This window comes from Polyodon spathula, chromosome 28 (assembly GCF_017654505.1).
Source record: "Polyodon spathula isolate WHYD16114869_AA chromosome 28, ASM1765450v1, whole genome shotgun sequence".
Taxonomy (NCBI): domain Eukaryota; kingdom Metazoa; phylum Chordata; class Actinopteri; order Acipenseriformes; family Polyodontidae; genus Polyodon; species Polyodon spathula.
In genome coordinates, this window is record NC_054561.1 from 4,959,375 (window position 1) to 4,977,079 (window position 17,705).

At 37.9% G+C, this 17,705-nt stretch overlaps 1 protein-coding gene across 2 annotated transcripts; it reads right to left on the reverse strand.

Moving 5' to 3' along the window:
- Positions 1-1,456: 1,456 nt before the first annotated feature.
- LOC121301802 (ceramide synthase 6-like) lies at positions 1,457-16,929 on the reverse strand. Of its 2 annotated transcripts, XM_041231410.1 has the most exons (9): positions 16,564-16,929; positions 15,063-15,165; positions 11,867-11,997; positions 10,993-11,050; positions 8,935-8,985; positions 7,276-7,368; positions 4,395-4,501; positions 2,436-2,592; positions 1,457-1,606 (listed from the first exon to the last, which is right to left on the reverse strand). In XM_041231410.1, the coding sequence occupies exons 1-9, from the start codon at positions 16,767-16,769 to the stop codon at positions 1,535-1,537; spliced, it is 978 nt and encodes a 325-aa protein (XP_041087344.1). In that variant the 5' UTR covers positions 16,770-16,929; the 3' UTR covers positions 1,457-1,534. The 2 variants fall into 2 exon arrangements, with proteins under 2 accessions (XP_041087344.1, XP_041087345.1); XM_041231411.1 differs by lacking the exon at positions 7,276-7,368.
- Positions 16,930-17,705: the final 776 nt, after the last annotated feature.

A 17,705-nucleotide genomic window follows, 5' to 3' on the forward strand; every position in this document is an offset into this window, starting at 1 on the left:
GGATTCTACTGGGAGGATTCCATTGGCTCTGGTGCTCCCATGGGTTAGGGAGGTAGGGGACTACCACATTTACTCAAGTAAAAGTCGACCTTTTGTAAAAGTCGCCCCCCTCCACCCCATTGTGAGGGTGAGATTTGGGAATACATTTTTTCCCTCTAAATATAGGTATCCTGATGCCGTTTGAGTGGCAGATTTGCAAAAACAACAATTTTGTAATCACTTCTACCTAGAACCGTCGGACATGTCATTTTGACACAAATTACAATACAGTACATGTTTTTTTGCCTTGCCGTGTATGATTTGTTTTATTTTGTATTGTTATTATTTAAAATGCAGGGTGGACAAAAAGCTGTCCGCCATTACTGTTGTGATTTGTATTTCTGTACTTTACTCGTGAGACTGCGTGACTGTCGGCTCGCAATTATTTAATTAGCTGACAGTCACACAGATTTATTAAACTTGTGTAAACTATGGCTGAGGGGTTAACAAGATAATTAAGAGTCAGTTTATCCATCAGGCCATAATATAAAAGACCTGCAGCTTCAGCTGCACGGAGGAGTGTGTACAGGCGAAACGAAGAGTGAGCTGTGGAAACTATTACTGCAGGATATAACAATTGCTAAATTTTTTATTTGTAAATGAAACTGGCGTATCAGCGCTTTTATTACCCCAGTCTGTTGTTTGTGTCCACTGTCTTCCAGGTCTGATATCATCACCCAAGCCATCCTGCCACAAGCATGCAATAGTATTATTTGAATATACAAGCCCCACCCCCACGTCCTTCCTAGCCCACATGGAAGTATGTATTTCAATGGAAACGGGGGGTGGTGTGGTCTGATTTAATTCAATGAAACTGTTTCTGTGGTTTACTGACAGCTCCTGGATGTAAACAAACCTGGGATTCATTTATTTTATATATAGACAATGTCACAGAATCGTTTTTGCCAAATCTTGAGATGTTTGCATTTTAATTTGACAGAAATTAGAAGCATTTGCTCTGGCAACGTGGGCAACAAGGACTTGTCCACAGCAATGGAGGTGCTGCTGTTTCCCACAGAAGCACTATGCTGCAGGGTCACGCCATAGAAAAGGAAATGTTATTATTATTATTATTATTATTATTATTATGCCCCTCCATAGCGTTCATGCTGCCGCTGGTCATCGCAATCAGTAAATATAGGCTTTTACTATAAATTATAGATCGGTTCATGTTTGCTTGTATAGTCTGGCAGAGACGAGAAGGAAACATCATCTCTGCCAAACTGCATTAAACTATAACAATAAAACAAACATAAAACTGTACATTTAAATAACAATAATAACACAAAGCAACACAAATAAACAGAACATCTGGAGTATCCCATCACAGCATCCCCTGCATGCATTTCTCTGTTGCAAGTCCGTTTCAATCACTTTTTTTAGTAAATACAACACTGATGAAATTATTACATGCAATATGGTTTTTATTTTAAAAATATATATTTTATGGAATGACTTGGAATTTAGAATGATACAGGAGTCATGTGAAAGGCTCTCAGTGGCTCTTCTTGGCTTGTTCAGTCTCTCCTTCGGAGCTTTCCACATCACTGCGATCATCTTTGGAGACCTAAAACATAGAAAGCTGATTACTCTAAGGACATATTTTTGAAGTGTGGGCTATTTAATTCACTTTTGAAAAAACCTGCTGCTTGTGTTTCATTTAAATCACGTATTAATCTCTGTTGAGGATTTGTCTGAATATATTTAGTGTACATCCCTTGCATATGACACATGGCTCAATTTGAAAGTTAAAATTCAATAATATTTCCTAGTATTTCCTAGTATTGCAACAACTCTTGCCACAGCTGTCAATTCTAAAAATATGATTAAAAAGATGAAAAAACATGACATGTATGGTATATAGAGAATAGTACAAAATAAGCATATGAAGGTGAATGTTTAATTACAATGAGTTAAGTCTTTCTCCAGGGTGAATGTTTAATCGCAATGTGTTAAGTCTTTCTCCAGGGTGAATGTTTAATCGCAATGTGTTATAAGTCTTTCACGAGGGTGAATGTTTAATCACAATGTGTTATAAGTCTTTCTCCAGATAAAGGCTACCGTGTAAGTGTGGCATAAAGACGGGTAGATGAGTGTACAGAAAGCCTCAGCAACCCTCAGAAGCTGATATTCTCAGTAAGTTCAGATAAATGGTATTAATACCAAGTTTCATGACACCTGGATAAGCGGTTTTCCAGATAGATGGAAACATGCGTAACCCACAGATGGACGTATGCACCCAGACAGACACACCCTATATCCCCAGCATGTGATATGCTGAGTAACCTAAATGGATTGAAGACATTGAAAAAGACTTCTAGTTGGAACATTTGTCATTAATTGAAGTGCATTTCTAAACAGCAGTCAATGTGACCTCCCTGGATGTAGTACTGTACCTTGCCCTTGTGCCAAGCTTTAATCATCATAGCAATGATGAGGCAGGACCAGTAGATATGCAGAATCAATAGCAAGATGACAACGGTATTGATGAAATACCAGCTGGGGAACGGTCCTATCACTTCCCAGCTCTCATAGTAGATAGACCTGCCAAACCTAACAGGGAGAGAAGAGCGATTACAAGCAGTCAAATAAACCCAAAAGAAATCTGTCATGATGTGAGATTGAGATTGAGGTGCAAAACTTTATCAAATGAGTCAAGTTATGATTCCCAGCTAAGCAGGAAAATGTATTATGTCACGTCTCCAATGGAACTGCTAGCTGCAACTACACAGTGTAGATCTCACACTCAGAATGTCAAATACTTCTAAACGTTTAAACCATGGCAGTTTCTATAGATTATATATAATATATAATTTTTCATATTTTATACACCTTGTGTTTCAGTTAGCAACTATTAATTATTGAATGTTCCGTTTGCGCTGTAACTTGAAGACAAAGTGCAACCCCACCACAGCCTGCATGGACTGTGTAACGCAGGAATTAGTCAGGTCGTTTGATTTTATTTGCGGATTTCAGATTTGTTTGCACATTTACTTTGCGCATCTGTTTATTTTGTGTAGTGATCACATTCCCTGGGTCTGTCCTTTTCCGTGCTCTCTGTGGTGTGGTTTTTCTTTGTATCGTTTTGAACTTTTCTACAGACCCTAAATATGTGGTGTGTTAAGCCATAGAAACCTGATATTTACTTATTTTTAATTAAATAAAAGTGCTCTGTAAAGGCAATTTTAAATTACATTTGTGGGCTTGTGTGAGGGAACCCATACCTTGGTCACGACTTAGAGGTCCCCTACCTCTAGATAAACAAGGGGGGTGGGGGGTGGGGGGTGGTGTTTGGGGTGTATTTGACTACATCTGCAATCAGGTTATTCAGCTTTAAATTCCCCCTGCCCTAACCACGGCAGACGCAACATTTGGGACATTTTCTTTCAATCAGAGCATGCACATCAAACAATTTGACGTCAATGGAATGGCAAAGAAGGGCGCTAGGACCAGAAATACGCCCGTTACAGTTTTCCATGCAAGTGTCGAAGAAAATGTGACTGCGAGTAGAAAATAAAACCACCTCTAGCGAGCGAGCTTGTCTTGCGAGGAAAAACTTCTTAAAAGCGGACTTAAACCATTTTCCATTGCGTTTGTCGGATGTATTTTCTTATTCACCAAAGTTTTACTGAACTTAAAAATTGGATGGAAAAAGGTTTATAGTAAGAAATAGAATTGGAGCAGGTGTCAGGGAGATAGATTAATAGTTACACTACAGTGTACCAGCGGTATTCCAGGGTCGGAGTTTGTTATGAACAGGAATCTGAAATTCACAGACAGCCGTGTGTGTGAACCAGGGCTGGATAACGAAGAGCAAGCAAGTTGCAGTCACTGTGCGTAACCCCTAAAGCATAGCAAGGAGGGGGTGTATAAGCTGGCAGCGCTAGCCGTGTTCACAGCAACTTTTGTTTATAGTTTTTTGAACAGTATTTTATTTTTGCTTTTGTGCATTCCCATGTATGTCCTCAGTGCGCTGCCATCGCTGGTAGTGTCAGGTCAGTTTGTTTATAAATAAAATCTGTGTGCCTGCAGGCGTGTCAACTAAAACCCCAGTCTCGGTCTCCTGCCTGCATAGCAGCAAAGACACATACATGTCTGTACCCTGTTAGAAGAACCATTTACAGATCCTTCACACTTTACCACTGGGGGTGGTATCCACAGTATCCAGTGAAAGAACTATGTGAACCAAAACTCATTTCAACAGTGAAGGCACAGGCGAAATGTCTGTGATTGAATATATTGAGGTTCTTTTAGTAATGAAACAGAGACAAAGAAATAAAGAAAAATACACACGATAAATGTGACACTTTATAACCATACCAAGTTCTTCATTACATATTTAAAAGGCTACTTACACAAGAGGTAGAAAACCCAAGCGAGTAACCATGAAAACTACAGCAAACACTCCAAACAGAGCATCGCAGAGTCTCTGCTGTTTGCAGTAGTTGGCCATCTTCGCAGCCTGTGGATCCAAAACAAATGAATTTGCTCTAAAATCTCGAAATATTATTTAATTCATTAAAATATGAACCTTCCTGGGTTTTCACATGTCTACAAGCACATATAATCTAAAGAGACTAACGTGCACTATTTGATTTTTATAAGCTCTTTAATCAGTTAAGCAGTGATGGAATTCAGATCCGCTGCCTTTAACATCAATTCAACAGACAGCCGTGTCTGAGGCCTGGATTACAACATGTTATAAGATCTTGAAAGAATCAAGAGTCTGCCAACTTTCAATAGTAGTTTCTTTTACTCCAAAGAGTACTGAGTTTTTCAAAAAGAGACGAGCATTTGTTAAAGTTAGAGAACTGGAAATAAATACAGGCGGGATTTCATTTAACCCAGTGTAAGTAAATGGCGCTACACATCAGATGTGATGTGACAAAATCAATAGAACCTATACTATATAATAGTATCTTTCACAGCACAGGCAACGCGGGGGCAGCGTGAAATAAACAGGATTGAATCCTATGTATTACAATTTCTTTGCGCGACAACTATGATTGACCAATCAGAGAACAGCTTCAATACACATGTCCACCAAGGTGAAGCAGTATCCAAAATGACGGTGGGGAAAAAAACGATACTTGCCTTTGAAAAACAATAAAGATACAGAGATGAAAGATCATATATGGGAGACCATTTCGAAGGAACTGCATGACTTATTACCATATATGTTGAAATACCGTCAGAGAAAACTCATAATCTACACATCATGTTGTCGAATATGTACCAGTGTTGATCACAGTTTTGGCAATAGCAGCACTCATGCACTGTTTTTTTTTCTCTGTTAACATAAACCGTTTGAATACTAAAAATCACACATTAAATGACACTGACATTAAAAATTTTGATTTGTATAATAAATATTACTAAAACATGCATATTACTCAAATCCACATAGATTTTTCGGAACCCAGCTAGTTACTCTAAGTTAGGTTGTTTATTACTCCTTTTGTAACTTGAATGTTTTTTAGTTTGAGTATTTTACACTTTAGTGTAAGTTTATAATGATTTGTAGGAGCTTCTAAGTTATAAAGCAATTCTTATATGACATTCTTCCTCTAACTATTTTAGAAGACATTTCTAGTTTATCAACCTCTATATTTCTACTTTATCAACCTGTGTATTTCTAGTCCCCAGGATGATCTAGATCTACTTCTCTTACCTCCAAAAACACGTCTGCTATATCATGAAGGTACACGCAAATACTTGCAATTCGTGTCATATTGGTAATATAGCAAGATACAAATACTGAAATGGAGATCAGATGATGAACAAACATAACTAGGAAGTCCTGTGAAAGAGAATGAAGCAAGAATTCACACAGGGGCAAAGTCTTAAAGCAATAATGTTATCATACTTTGCACAGTCCTTAAACTATTAAACTGGACAGCTAAGTTTGCCAGTTACAAAACATTTATTTTAACATTGCAACACAAACAAAAAGGTTTACACACTACCTTTTCTATTAAACACACAGGTCTCCACACTGCTAGCCTATCCTTCTCACAGACTGCCCTGAACAAACTTTTTGCCCTGTTTTTTATACCTGCCTTTATACTTGATAGTCATAATTATAGGCAACCAGTCCTGTCCAGCATTTTTATACATGACCCTATGCATGCTGAGATGTTATTTACTTAATTAACGCATGAGCCACACCTGTGTGGAAGCCTTTGCTTTCAATATACTTGGTGTCCCTCATTTATCCAGGTGTTTCCATTTTTTTCCACTACCTGTAAATATATATAGTAACAAAGTGCCCCTTTTATTATTATTTGATGTATTAAGGCGTCAGCCCTCACAAACACTGACTTCTTGTAGTGTCTTTGTTTTCAAACACTTTAGCATGTCTTTATTCTTTTCAAATGCTGTAGCGTGTCTGTTTTCAAACGTTGTAGCGTATCTTTGTGTTCAAACGCTGTAGCGTCTGTTTTCAAATGCTGTAGCAAGTCTTTCTTCTTTTCAAACAAACCGTTTAAAACAGAAACAAACAAATCAAAACCAAACTTATGTTCGTGACATAACTAAACTGATATTGACCCAGTCCTGTCAATCAACACTAACTACTCCTGTGTTACCATTTCCCAGCACACATCCTGCTCTCTCCATACTCTCCATTTTCTCCATACTTTCGCCTTATTAATCAGCACACCTGCAGAGTTTTAAAGGCACAGCTCCAACATTCCCTATTCCTGACTGGTCGTGTCAGACTTGCTCCCACCCCCCTCAGTGACACACTCAGACACAGAGAGACACATTGAGAACGCTAACAGATCTGAAGAAGAATGAGTTTACACAGTTTACAAACACACATTATCTACAGAGTACTCCCATCCCCTTCCCCAGTCCATAATCAGATCTTTTCATTTTTACATTGTCTTTTGTATAACCTTCCATGAGACAAACATGTTCAAATTTTCAACAATGTATGATTTTTTCATAAAAGAAAAGACAAGCATAGGAACCACAAGCTTGCAATAATGCAAATAAAATTAGAAAAATGTATTGAATGCATTTTTTGTGAATCTCCTCTTGCACTCATTCAAATCCAATGACAGAATTCTTAAAAATGACGCCACACTCCCATAGAACTGTACCATGTTGTGTTATCTCTGGGCAACAGTATTTGAAATCCCAATGAAAGTGGCTGGCACAGTTTCTACTTGTCAAAACGAGTTAAAACTCTTATAACATGTAACTCATCCTATAGTTTTGGGTAAAACATACCTTTCGTTTTGTGTCAAAAAACTGCATGAAGATGAGGCACAAGTAAAATGATAATTCGACAATCACGTGATAACGAATATCCGGCAATAGATTCTGCAAGAGGGAAGAGCAGGAGGTGAGCAGGAGGTGCAAGTGAAATGCAAGATACTACAGATTGGGTTCAGTGCAGGATTAAATACAGTAAAATAGGGAGCAGATAAGTGCAAGTTAAACTGCATTCAAGGCAGAGCGCTACACAGTCCAGAAGGGAAGAGTTAAGTGTTGTCTGAAGAGGTGTGCCTTGCGGAGGTGCCAGAAGGTGGTCAGGGACTGGGCAGTCCTGACATCCATGGGCAAGTCATTCCACCACTGCGGGGCAAGGGTGGAGAAGGAGTGGGCTCTGGAGGAAGGGGAGCATAGAGGAGGTACAGCCAGTCTTCTAGTGCAAGCGGAGCAGAGAGGCCGGTTGGGGGTGTGCAGTCTGGGTGCTGGGTGCAGTCTGGTTAAGGCATCGGTAGGTAAGTACAATGGCCCACAACAGCTCAGAAGAACTGAAGATCAGAGGATGTCCTCAAAACCCATGAGCCAGCCATTGCCTCTTTACACCCAGGAACTCGAGAGCTGATGTCAGTGAGCTACCGACCTCTGGAGGACAAAGGCCAGACCTGCAGGTGTCAGCTTTAACTCACAGGGCTCCTGGCCAGTAGGGTCCTCTGCAGTGCGGTAAGGTGAAATACACTCTGACGATTTTGCCTCCCCAGCACCACAGCACCAATGCCATGCTTCCTGGGAAATCCACAGTGAAGATTGGCAATTTTACTCAGCCAGGATGTAACCATGCACTACCCCGACTACTTGACTCACCCTGCACACCAGATGAACCTCTCTGGGACCTGTAAATTCAGTTTAACTGCACTCCCATCTAAGAAAGTTAAATCAACCAAGAAAAATAAACCCTGCTGTTAGCTGACTCCATTTAAATACTTTTCAGTTTTGCAAAAGAGCTTTTTTCTTGCAGTGGCATTTGTAAAACTTGTATATAAAAGAATATATTTTTGTGATCTACTTTTTCATCACCTCAGTTTGTACATTTTCTTAATTAAAATGAATTATTTTTTTTAATCCACCTGTGACAAGGATGAGGTGTGTGGTGACATTAAGACCAGTTAAGAAACATAAAATAAAAGGTTGAACAAAACAGAACACACTTAACAAAACAAACGGCGCGTTGGCCAAATTAAATCGACAAACAAAACACTAATACAAACAAGTATCGTGCTAGTTTAAACCAGCACGCATAGCAATGGTTTGCTTTTAGCTTTTTAAAGTTTACTCCCTACTTTCTCTCTCGTTCTCCACTTTCAAACACACCACCCTGTGTGCTTGAAAACTGATTCTTTTTATGCAGCTGTATTGAGACTTGATAGCTAATTAACCATTCAATTGTTATCTCAGTACATCTGCATGTGAACTAATTGTGCTCCCTGTGCTTTCATACCCATTTTAATCTGCACATGGAGTGATTATGCAATCCCCGTGCCTAAATACAATTATACATTTTACATCACCTGTGCTACATAAACCACACTCCATTTACCAATACCTACACCAAAAATAACACACCACATACAACATATAAACATAAAATACACACAGGGGCCACCCCGCCACACCATTTACCTGAAAAGGCCAGTTTTCCCAGTACTGCCTGGTATCAAACACCCAAGGGTTCTGAAATTAAACACAACATCATATACTACATTTTCAAAATGCTGCTGACATTTTTACTGGAATTACTTTTTAATTAATTTTTAATTTGTTCTCCCAGTTCAAAATGTGGATATTCTTACATGCTGTACAGTAAAGTATTGACAACTTTTATTAATTTCAATATTAATATAATGCTATGATGGGTATCAATAAATGCTACTTCACATCCTGGGTAATCACTGCTTTGTGCTATCATCTTATAGCCCTATAAACAGCAATAGTTCACTGGTTCCCTTATGAAAGTTTACCACAGTAGTTTTTCACAGTAATTTAACAGTTTCCCCATGCTTTCTCCATGGTTATAGTGTGTAAATGTATCACACTTTGCTAGGGTTTGCCATGTTTTTCGGTATGCTTTACCATATATCTCTGAGGGTCACAATACTGACTTATGCTTTACATAACAATACACAAAGATAATTTACAAATGAAAGGAGGCCATTTGACCCATCTAAACTGATCTGGTTTAGTAGCTGATTGATCTCAAAGCTTCAAGCTGAATCTGAAAGGATCTAAGTGATTCTGTCTCAACATAAATAGGTGGCCCATTCCATACCCACACCACTCTCTGTGTGAAGAAGCATCTCACTCTCTCTGCCCTAAATCTATTGCCACTTAATTTCCAACTGTCCTCTGGCCCTGGTTTCTGTGCTGTGCTTAAAGTATTGATTTGGGGTAACTATGTCAATTGCTTTTAAGATTTTACATACTTCAATCAAGTCCCCCCTATTTTTTTCTTTATTCTAGTCTCCCTTTTTCATGGCTCATTCCTTTAAACCCTGGGATTATTCCTTTAAACCCTGGGATTATTCCTTTAAACCCTGGGATTGTTCATTTAAACCTGGGATTATTCCTTTAAACCCTGGGATTATTCTGTTTGCTCTTTGTTGGACAATTTGGTACTGCTTTACTGTGGTCTCACAATGCTTTGCTATGCTTTTGTAAGGGATTAACAATGAGAAGTGTTGACTGTAAAAAAAATTCACAGTTAGGCATGAGAAACTGAAGATTATTTTCTTACCGATTCATCACCTTCTATGTTACTTAAATATTTTCAAATTGATGGAGGTTCGATATGAGATTCAATTGATTGTTAATTTGGTAATTGGATTAGGTTTTTGTTCTTTTGTTATGCTTAGTTCAGTTAAAATGTTTGTCTCACATATTGTGGGAATGTTGTCATGACTTCCTTGGAGTTTTGAATGAAATCCCGCTTACACAGACAAAAGTATCTGTTGTAAGTGAAGACAGTAGCGAGGACTATGTTTTAGATGTTGAACATGAAAGTAGTAGAAAAATAAAAATGCAAAAAACTGAAGGATGTGAACTAGGAACGGAGTGTAAAGCCACTGATTGTTTTGCTGAACCTAAACAGATGAAGACCTAAATATCATTGGTAGCGATCGGTTTTCAAGCAGTACTCGGGCTAAATGTAAATGTGCTGTAAGCTTGTTTGAACAATGGTTAAAAATGAAAGAAATGCAAAAGCTGAGTTTACATGTAATGTCTGTGTAACTGATGGAGATAATGAACCTGTCCAGAAAAAAATGTGAAATAAAAATTAGAAGGGGAAGTAACTTTGTAATTATGAATTATTTGTTATTTTTTACATTATGTTAATGTATAATTGTATTACTTTTCATAATATGAAATGCTAAACTGAAATCGCTAGCCCTTTTCTAAGTGTTATGCTGGAAATGTGCAATACTATATTTAACTATTTTGTTGAAATGAATGTTGCGTAATAAAATGGTATTCGCTTTTCTGTTTAATTGTTCTGACAAATCAGCAGTTTTCTGTGGATTCGTAGCACAAACTGTGGATTCGTTAATCAACAATATATCTGCCCCGCAGGCCCCTTCTCTTCAAAACCACTTTTAGTTAGAAGATTTGTAGAACGAATCAAAAGATCAAAACATGACATCACAAACATGTTTTAACTATGGTAAACTGTAGGGTTAAACTTACCCAAATTATTACACATGTGCCAAGGAAAGCCATGTAAACATAGAAGACAAACTTCCACCTGCAATGAGAATGAACTGTGAGGAAAGATCACTTGAAAGAAAAAAAATAAATAATTGGACAAATCTCATAACACTGGATATCTCAGAAACTGGATTTGAACATTTCCTTGAACATTTCTGAGACAAATGTATTTATTGATAACTTTTTGGTATTCCGTGCTACTGAGTGAATATATACTTTCTCATGTTTGCATTGAAATCCAATGACAGAATGCCAACGACTGTTCCAAAGCTCCAAATGAGCTCGATTATTCTCTGAATTCAGCTGTTTAATATAAAGTTAAACATATTTTAGTTTTCTCCATAGATTGTACTTGTTTTTTAAGCAGAATACTCATGAACACTCATAGTGGTGTGGCTATGTCACTCACAAGGTCACAATGAAGGCAGTAAAGTGTGATGTTTCTTAAATCCGCTGTGGGCAGAGTTCTCCAGGGTACGTTACAGGTTATAATTCCAATCTGATTCCCCACTTACATTTTGAGAGCTCTTTGTGGGGCCAGAGGGGTGCTTTAAACTTTTTCTGTAAGTCACTAGGATAGAATGACTATAACAGAATATGTTCAAAGCGATTCTTAACAAAAACAATGCTTTAAAAACCTGTAATTGGGAACAACAGGTAAATGCCAGATGGCTTTATAGGACAAATGACAGCAATGACCATACCACTTTATAACCAGTTCTGTGGTATAAAGGACCACCTTATGAAGAGGAAGCGCTGTACATTATGCAGATGAGTGGGATATTTCAGATAAATCACAACCACTTTACTCTTTAATGACAGTCTGGTTTCTCAAGCACAAGCCTATACTTACATGCTCTCAGAAAACTTCTTTGCCGTGCTGGGTTTATCCTGTTGCTTTCTTAGGGCGAACCATTTATCTATTCTCCTTTTGCTCCATTGCAGCTGCCTTGTCAAAGACATTAGGTGCTTATTTGAGGGATTCTGTCACAGAGAGGGGAGAACAGAGGATTCAAGTCAGGGGCTCTGAAAGCATGGGTTCCAGTCCAGTTTAAGTCCAAAGTGAATTTTGTTTGATTATCCTTTAATAGGCAATATCACACAATTTACAGTTTTGGAGAATTATCACTGGGTCTCAAACAGAAAGACCAGTAACAGTATGGATATGGAGCCTAAACTGCTCAATCACTTCCTAAGAGGGATTCAAGTTGTTTATACAAGAATCAATCAATCGCTGCTGATTTGTAGCATTTTTGGAAAATACAATACAATTTGTTTAGAGTTTTAAAGTTTGCATGTGATAGTTTGTAATAGAAATAAATACAGTTTATGTTTTCTGGTCCCATGCTTGCAGTGGTCAGTGGAGAAATCCGTAAAGTATCTGGAGCTCACAAAATAGTTCCATAAATGTTTTCCGCTATGCACATCTATGCTCTATAACGCTCTCAAATGTGCATTTTTAAAAGAAACCCAAGTTTAAACAAGCAGGTGCTTTCATTCTACAACATACTGAGCTAGGAACCCCTTAGGAATGGAGGTTGTTGGTAAGTCTGAAATATCTGTAACTCCGAAAGTTTGTTTTCAATGGTTTTAATAAATGTGCACACCTGTTATCTACATGCCCAATGTGGCAAATAATACAAGGATAAAGCACAGTAATACAATACTCACATTGTTATGTTTCTAAAGTCTTTAAAACAGTTGTATAAATGGAAAAAGGCTACATTTAAATTACCATTGAAATCATAACTGAAGCAAAAACACAGATTCACTAGGTTAAAGAAATCTCTGTTTGCAAGCCATGCTTTTAGACCGTCTTGCATTTCCTGGGTCACTTCTCCTGGTGAGTGGAATTGACGCCACCCCTTCGGGGCTTTCTTTCCTGTCAGTAGCCAATCAGCTACTTCACCAAATGACTCGTATGCTTTCAGCCAGTAACATGCTTTGATTCAGAATACACTGCTGGGGTGAAATGACCAAGGAAGTAAAGCAGCAACAGGACTTCCTATAAATCCAGGCAAGCAAACTGAGAACTGTGAGTACTTGTGAGTTGCTGGAGTCTCAGGCTGCTGTGTCAATGAAAGTTGGTGTATCAACATCGCAGGTGCCTCGTCTTGTGATAAGATGGGATTTAATTTTTTTTCATTTCATGTAGAATTAAAAAAATTGATTAAAAATTGATTAATTTTGTTCATAAATGATGTATTTAATATTTAATCATAATGTGATGTAATTCCATTATTTTTCTTTTCATTTATAAACAAAAAAGTGTGACTAAGGTCGTCTCAACTGCCTCTCGTTTAATTGGGACAACAGTTTATTCAGGATATTTTAACTTCTCCCGAGGAGTCCCAGTTATTCTGGCACAATTTTGAGAAGGTCTAAACATTTCTGGCCCTACAGTAAATGTGCAGAGGAATCATAGCGAAACCTGGAGATAAAGGACTGGCAGCCAAATGCATCGGTTCCTTGCTACAACAGTCAAGCATTCAGAACCGGATTGTCAATCAACCAGACAACCAACTGCTCCAATTAAACATCTATTTTTTTGCCAATTATTTTTTCTCATTTTCACCCCAATTTGACTTGGAAGAGACGAAGACTGATACACGTCCTCCGGACACAGCTTCCTCCGAAATGTGTACCATCAACCGTCCACTTCTTTTCACTCTGCAGGCCCGCCATGCAGCCACCTCAGAGCTACAGTGTTGGAGGAACACACAGCTATGGGCTACTTACAGGCAGGCCCACAGGCACCTGGCCAGTCTACAGGGGTTGCTGGTGCACGGTGAGCCGAGGATACCCTGGCTGACCTAAGCCCTCCTCACCCAGGTGGCACATGGTCAATTGTGCGCCTCCACCTGGGAACTCCCGTCCACGGTCTGCAGTGGAATAGCCTGGACTTGATCCACTGATCTCCAGGCTATAGGGCGCATCCTGCACTCCATGCGGAGTGCCTTTACAAGAGGCCCCACTCGGGAGCTCCTGCGTGGTGTTAATTTGTGTTTTGCTGGTTACAAAGCTGACTAACTGGCAGCATTATGTTTTTAAAGCAGGCAGAGTTAAGCGATTGCAGTAATTTTAAGTCCTGAAATGCGTCCTTGTTAATTTCAGGGTGCTGGTTAATTATCCAGAATATCAGCTAACCATTATTGCAATATCCAGTAATCAAGTTATTGGACATTGGACTGTAAGTTGTTTCTGGCTAACTTTAGACAATTACAACTTTTCATTCATCTCAATAAATCTGCCTTTGCTTTTGCACTCAAAATATGTCCCTGTGACAGGCATCAAGATTCTTGGTGATAAATCTCCCTCACAAGCTGTGAGGGCACTGTGTAAAGGGAACAGAGTGTCCTGGACTGGATGGCCAGACAATTCATTCCCAGGATTACACAAAAGTCTGACAGCTAGAAAGGTGGCGGAGTTACGATACACTAAATCATCGAACCGGAAGGGAAACGATGTGGCAGCCACGGATTGGAGGAGCAGTTGCACTCCTTAACCAATGGGTCATGATTGACATCACAAAACAGGATGTAGCAAAATGATCTGTTACTTTGTATGGTTAATGCTGAATCGAAAGGAAAACCTGTACTGTTAGCGTGAGAGTTTTTATAATTATACTTGTTTGCTGTTATTAGACGGCTAAACACGATCTGGAGCTGTCGTCAAAGGCTAGCACTTACCTGGACACCGCTGCACCATTGTTCACAATTAACTGTATTTGCACCACGAGCACTATAGCACTCACTGTGTACTTGTGTTTGTGTTTTGTGTTACATGTGGGTGTGTAAGATCTGGACTATTATTACGGGACTAACCTGTGGATTAAACAGAGCAATACACAGGATTGTACAAATAAAACACCACTGCAACTGGATTATCATTGTCTGTTTACTGACACCGCAGCACTCCTGCACCTACAAACTGTTAACCACTTTGCCACAGTCCCCCTCCATAGTTTTTTTGAATCAGCTCATGTATCTATACACAAACAAAAATGACATTTCTTTTCATGTACAGACTATTTAAAAAAAAGGATCTACCTTTGTGAAGTCCATGTAAACTTTTTCTAGGATCACATTTGAGGGAGCCCTGTTTTTGCAGTCATCTAGTTCAAACCAAGCTGCACAGGGTTTGCAAACATACCTGTGAGGAAAAAAAAAAACACATTGTATTACTATTAAAAACGGTTATATAGCTAATTAAATAATTGCATACATGTTACTTCCATTTGCTTTAAATGTCTGGCATGTGTTGTCACATGTATGGAAACTACTATAAGATCCAAAATGGAAAATTGCCTATATGGTAGCAGTATCCTAGGAGACATACAGCATGGTTTTAGGAAAGTGAGATCGTGTCTAACTAACCTGCTTGATTTTTTTGAGGATGCAACAATGGATAATTGCAAAGCATTTGACATGGTTTATTTATTTTTCCAGAAAGCTTTTGACAAAGTCCCACACAAAAGATTAATTCTCAAACTGAACGCAGTGGGGATTCAAGGAAATGCATGCATATGGATTAGGGAGTGGTTAACATGTAGAAAACAGTACTGATTAGAGGAGAAACCTCAAAATGAAGCGAGGTAACCAGTGGAGTACCACAGGGATCAGTATTAGGTCCTCTGCTCTTCCTCTCTACATTAATAACTTAGATTCTGGTATAGTAAGAAAACTTGTTAAATTTGTCGACCACACAAAAATAGGAGGAGTAGCAATTAATTATTTTTTTTTAAACCAATATTAATTAATACTTACGTTTTATTTCTTGAGACTTTTTTCATACAATGTAATGTAACCAGGTAGTCTGTTGAAAATAAATACTCACTTTCTCTAAAATTAAACAATGCTAAACAAAACACTTTAGACGTTGAGCAACTTTTTTTTTATTATTTCCTGCAAACTGTAGATAAAACGAGAGGTTGATCTGTTTCTGGTCTTTTTTTCTGATCTTTCTGATGCTGTTTCGTTGACAAGGTGCTGTGCTCTGTAGGCTACATAGAAACAATCATAGACGTCGCGTTGTTGTTATTGAAGAAATAATATATACAGTTTCACTTTGAACGCGGTAATAAAAACAATTATTTGACATGCTGATTTTTTATATACATGTACATTTACGCCGGACGCGCACATAGAAATAGGAACACAGTTTATTTCAGACCTCGTTTCGCAACGCATGCTAATGTGAAAGCCTGCATCGTACAGTAATTCAGTATTCAAAATTAAAAAAAAAAAAAAAAACGTTGGTGTGAAAGAGCCTTTAAATAAGTTGCGTACAGTTTTGATGTAGTGTGGACAAGACCTTAATTTATAAGTTATAGCAAAGATTATGGTGTTTTATTTATTATGAATAATAATAATAATAATAATAATAATAATAATAATAATAATAATAATAATAATAATAATAATAATAATAATAATGTTTTAATTGGTAAAGGTTATCACTATTATGAATACAAAACACCTGACAATCAAGCATTGAACAACAACGATGTAAAACAACACCTAATCATGCTTTTCACATTGTGATCCTTACGTTTCGAATAAAAACCTAGAGATGAACATCGCGATCGCTGCGGGTATTATGAGGCCGAGTTCTTCAGCTTGTGGGTAAACATGATCCTCAGTGCTTTGTAAATCTGACCAGGTGATGTTAGCGGGCAGCCAGTACTCTTCATTCCAAACTGAGCACCAAACACCCCGCAACCACGGCTGCGAGCTCCCATTTAAGAACTCGGTCATATTGCACACCAGGTTCAGAAATGCGCTGTTCAATACGTCGTTGTACTAGTACGACTGTCTCACCCACCCGGTTCAAACTGCCGTCCAAGTTTTGAACAATAACACGACGTAATTAATCTGAAGATTTCCACATTTCTACGTAATAATTGTATTTTTTTTTAATCGCAGTCTTCTAATTGTTAGTATAGTTTAATATATATATATATATGATATATATATATATAGTATATATATATATATATATATATATATTATATCAACTGATTAATCTATTAGACGACTGCGATTAAAAAAAATGTACAATATATATAACTGCAGTGTACAAAATTGAAGGCATACGAAAGAAAACGATTTTAGAAAATGTACACAAAAAGTTTAAAAGATTAAAAATGTTTTGTTTTCAGGACGTTTCGGCAAAAGCCCTTCTTCAGCTGTTTAAAAAGAACTTGTTGTTCAAGAATTGTAATGATACAAATATTATGTGGATGGCGTCATGAGGTTCCCAGTTTGAAGATAAACTCTCGTTCCTTTTGTCTCCGAGCAACATTTGTTCCAAAGCATTGACTGATCACACAGACTGTGATGTCTTCAGCAGTGTGATCCCCAACACCAAATAATAAAGGGTTGAGTGTGCAATAAAACACTTTCTTCTGGATTGGATAGTGAAAGAACCTCTGTCAGATATCCTTCTGAGACTGGCTGAACTTGTGCTCACATTGAATTGGTTTTCCCTGCGTGTGTGTGTGTGTGTGTGTGTGTATATATATATATATATATATATATATATATATATATATATATATATATATATATATATATATATATATATATATATATATATATATGTACACATACTGGTACAGTGCTGGGTGAGCAACTCGTAATGTACGTCGTTCTTCATTCACCTTCAACACACCTAGCAACGTGACCATAAAC

Bases quoted from the DNA above. Each gene is read 5' to 3' on its own strand.
- LOC121301802 (XM_041231410.1), bottom strand. From the start codon at position 16,769: ATGACCGAGTTCTTAAATGGGAGCTCGCAGCCGTGGTTGCGGGGTGTT. The intron at 7,369-8,934 runs GTAAATGGTGTG...TCCCTCTTGCAG, and splicing joins GGGAAAACTGGCCTTTTCAG to AATCTATTGCCGGATATTCG. The intron at 1,607-2,435 runs GTACAGTACTAC...TCTATGTTTTAG, and splicing joins AAGCTTGGCACAAGGGCAAG to GTCTCCAAAGATGATCGCAG.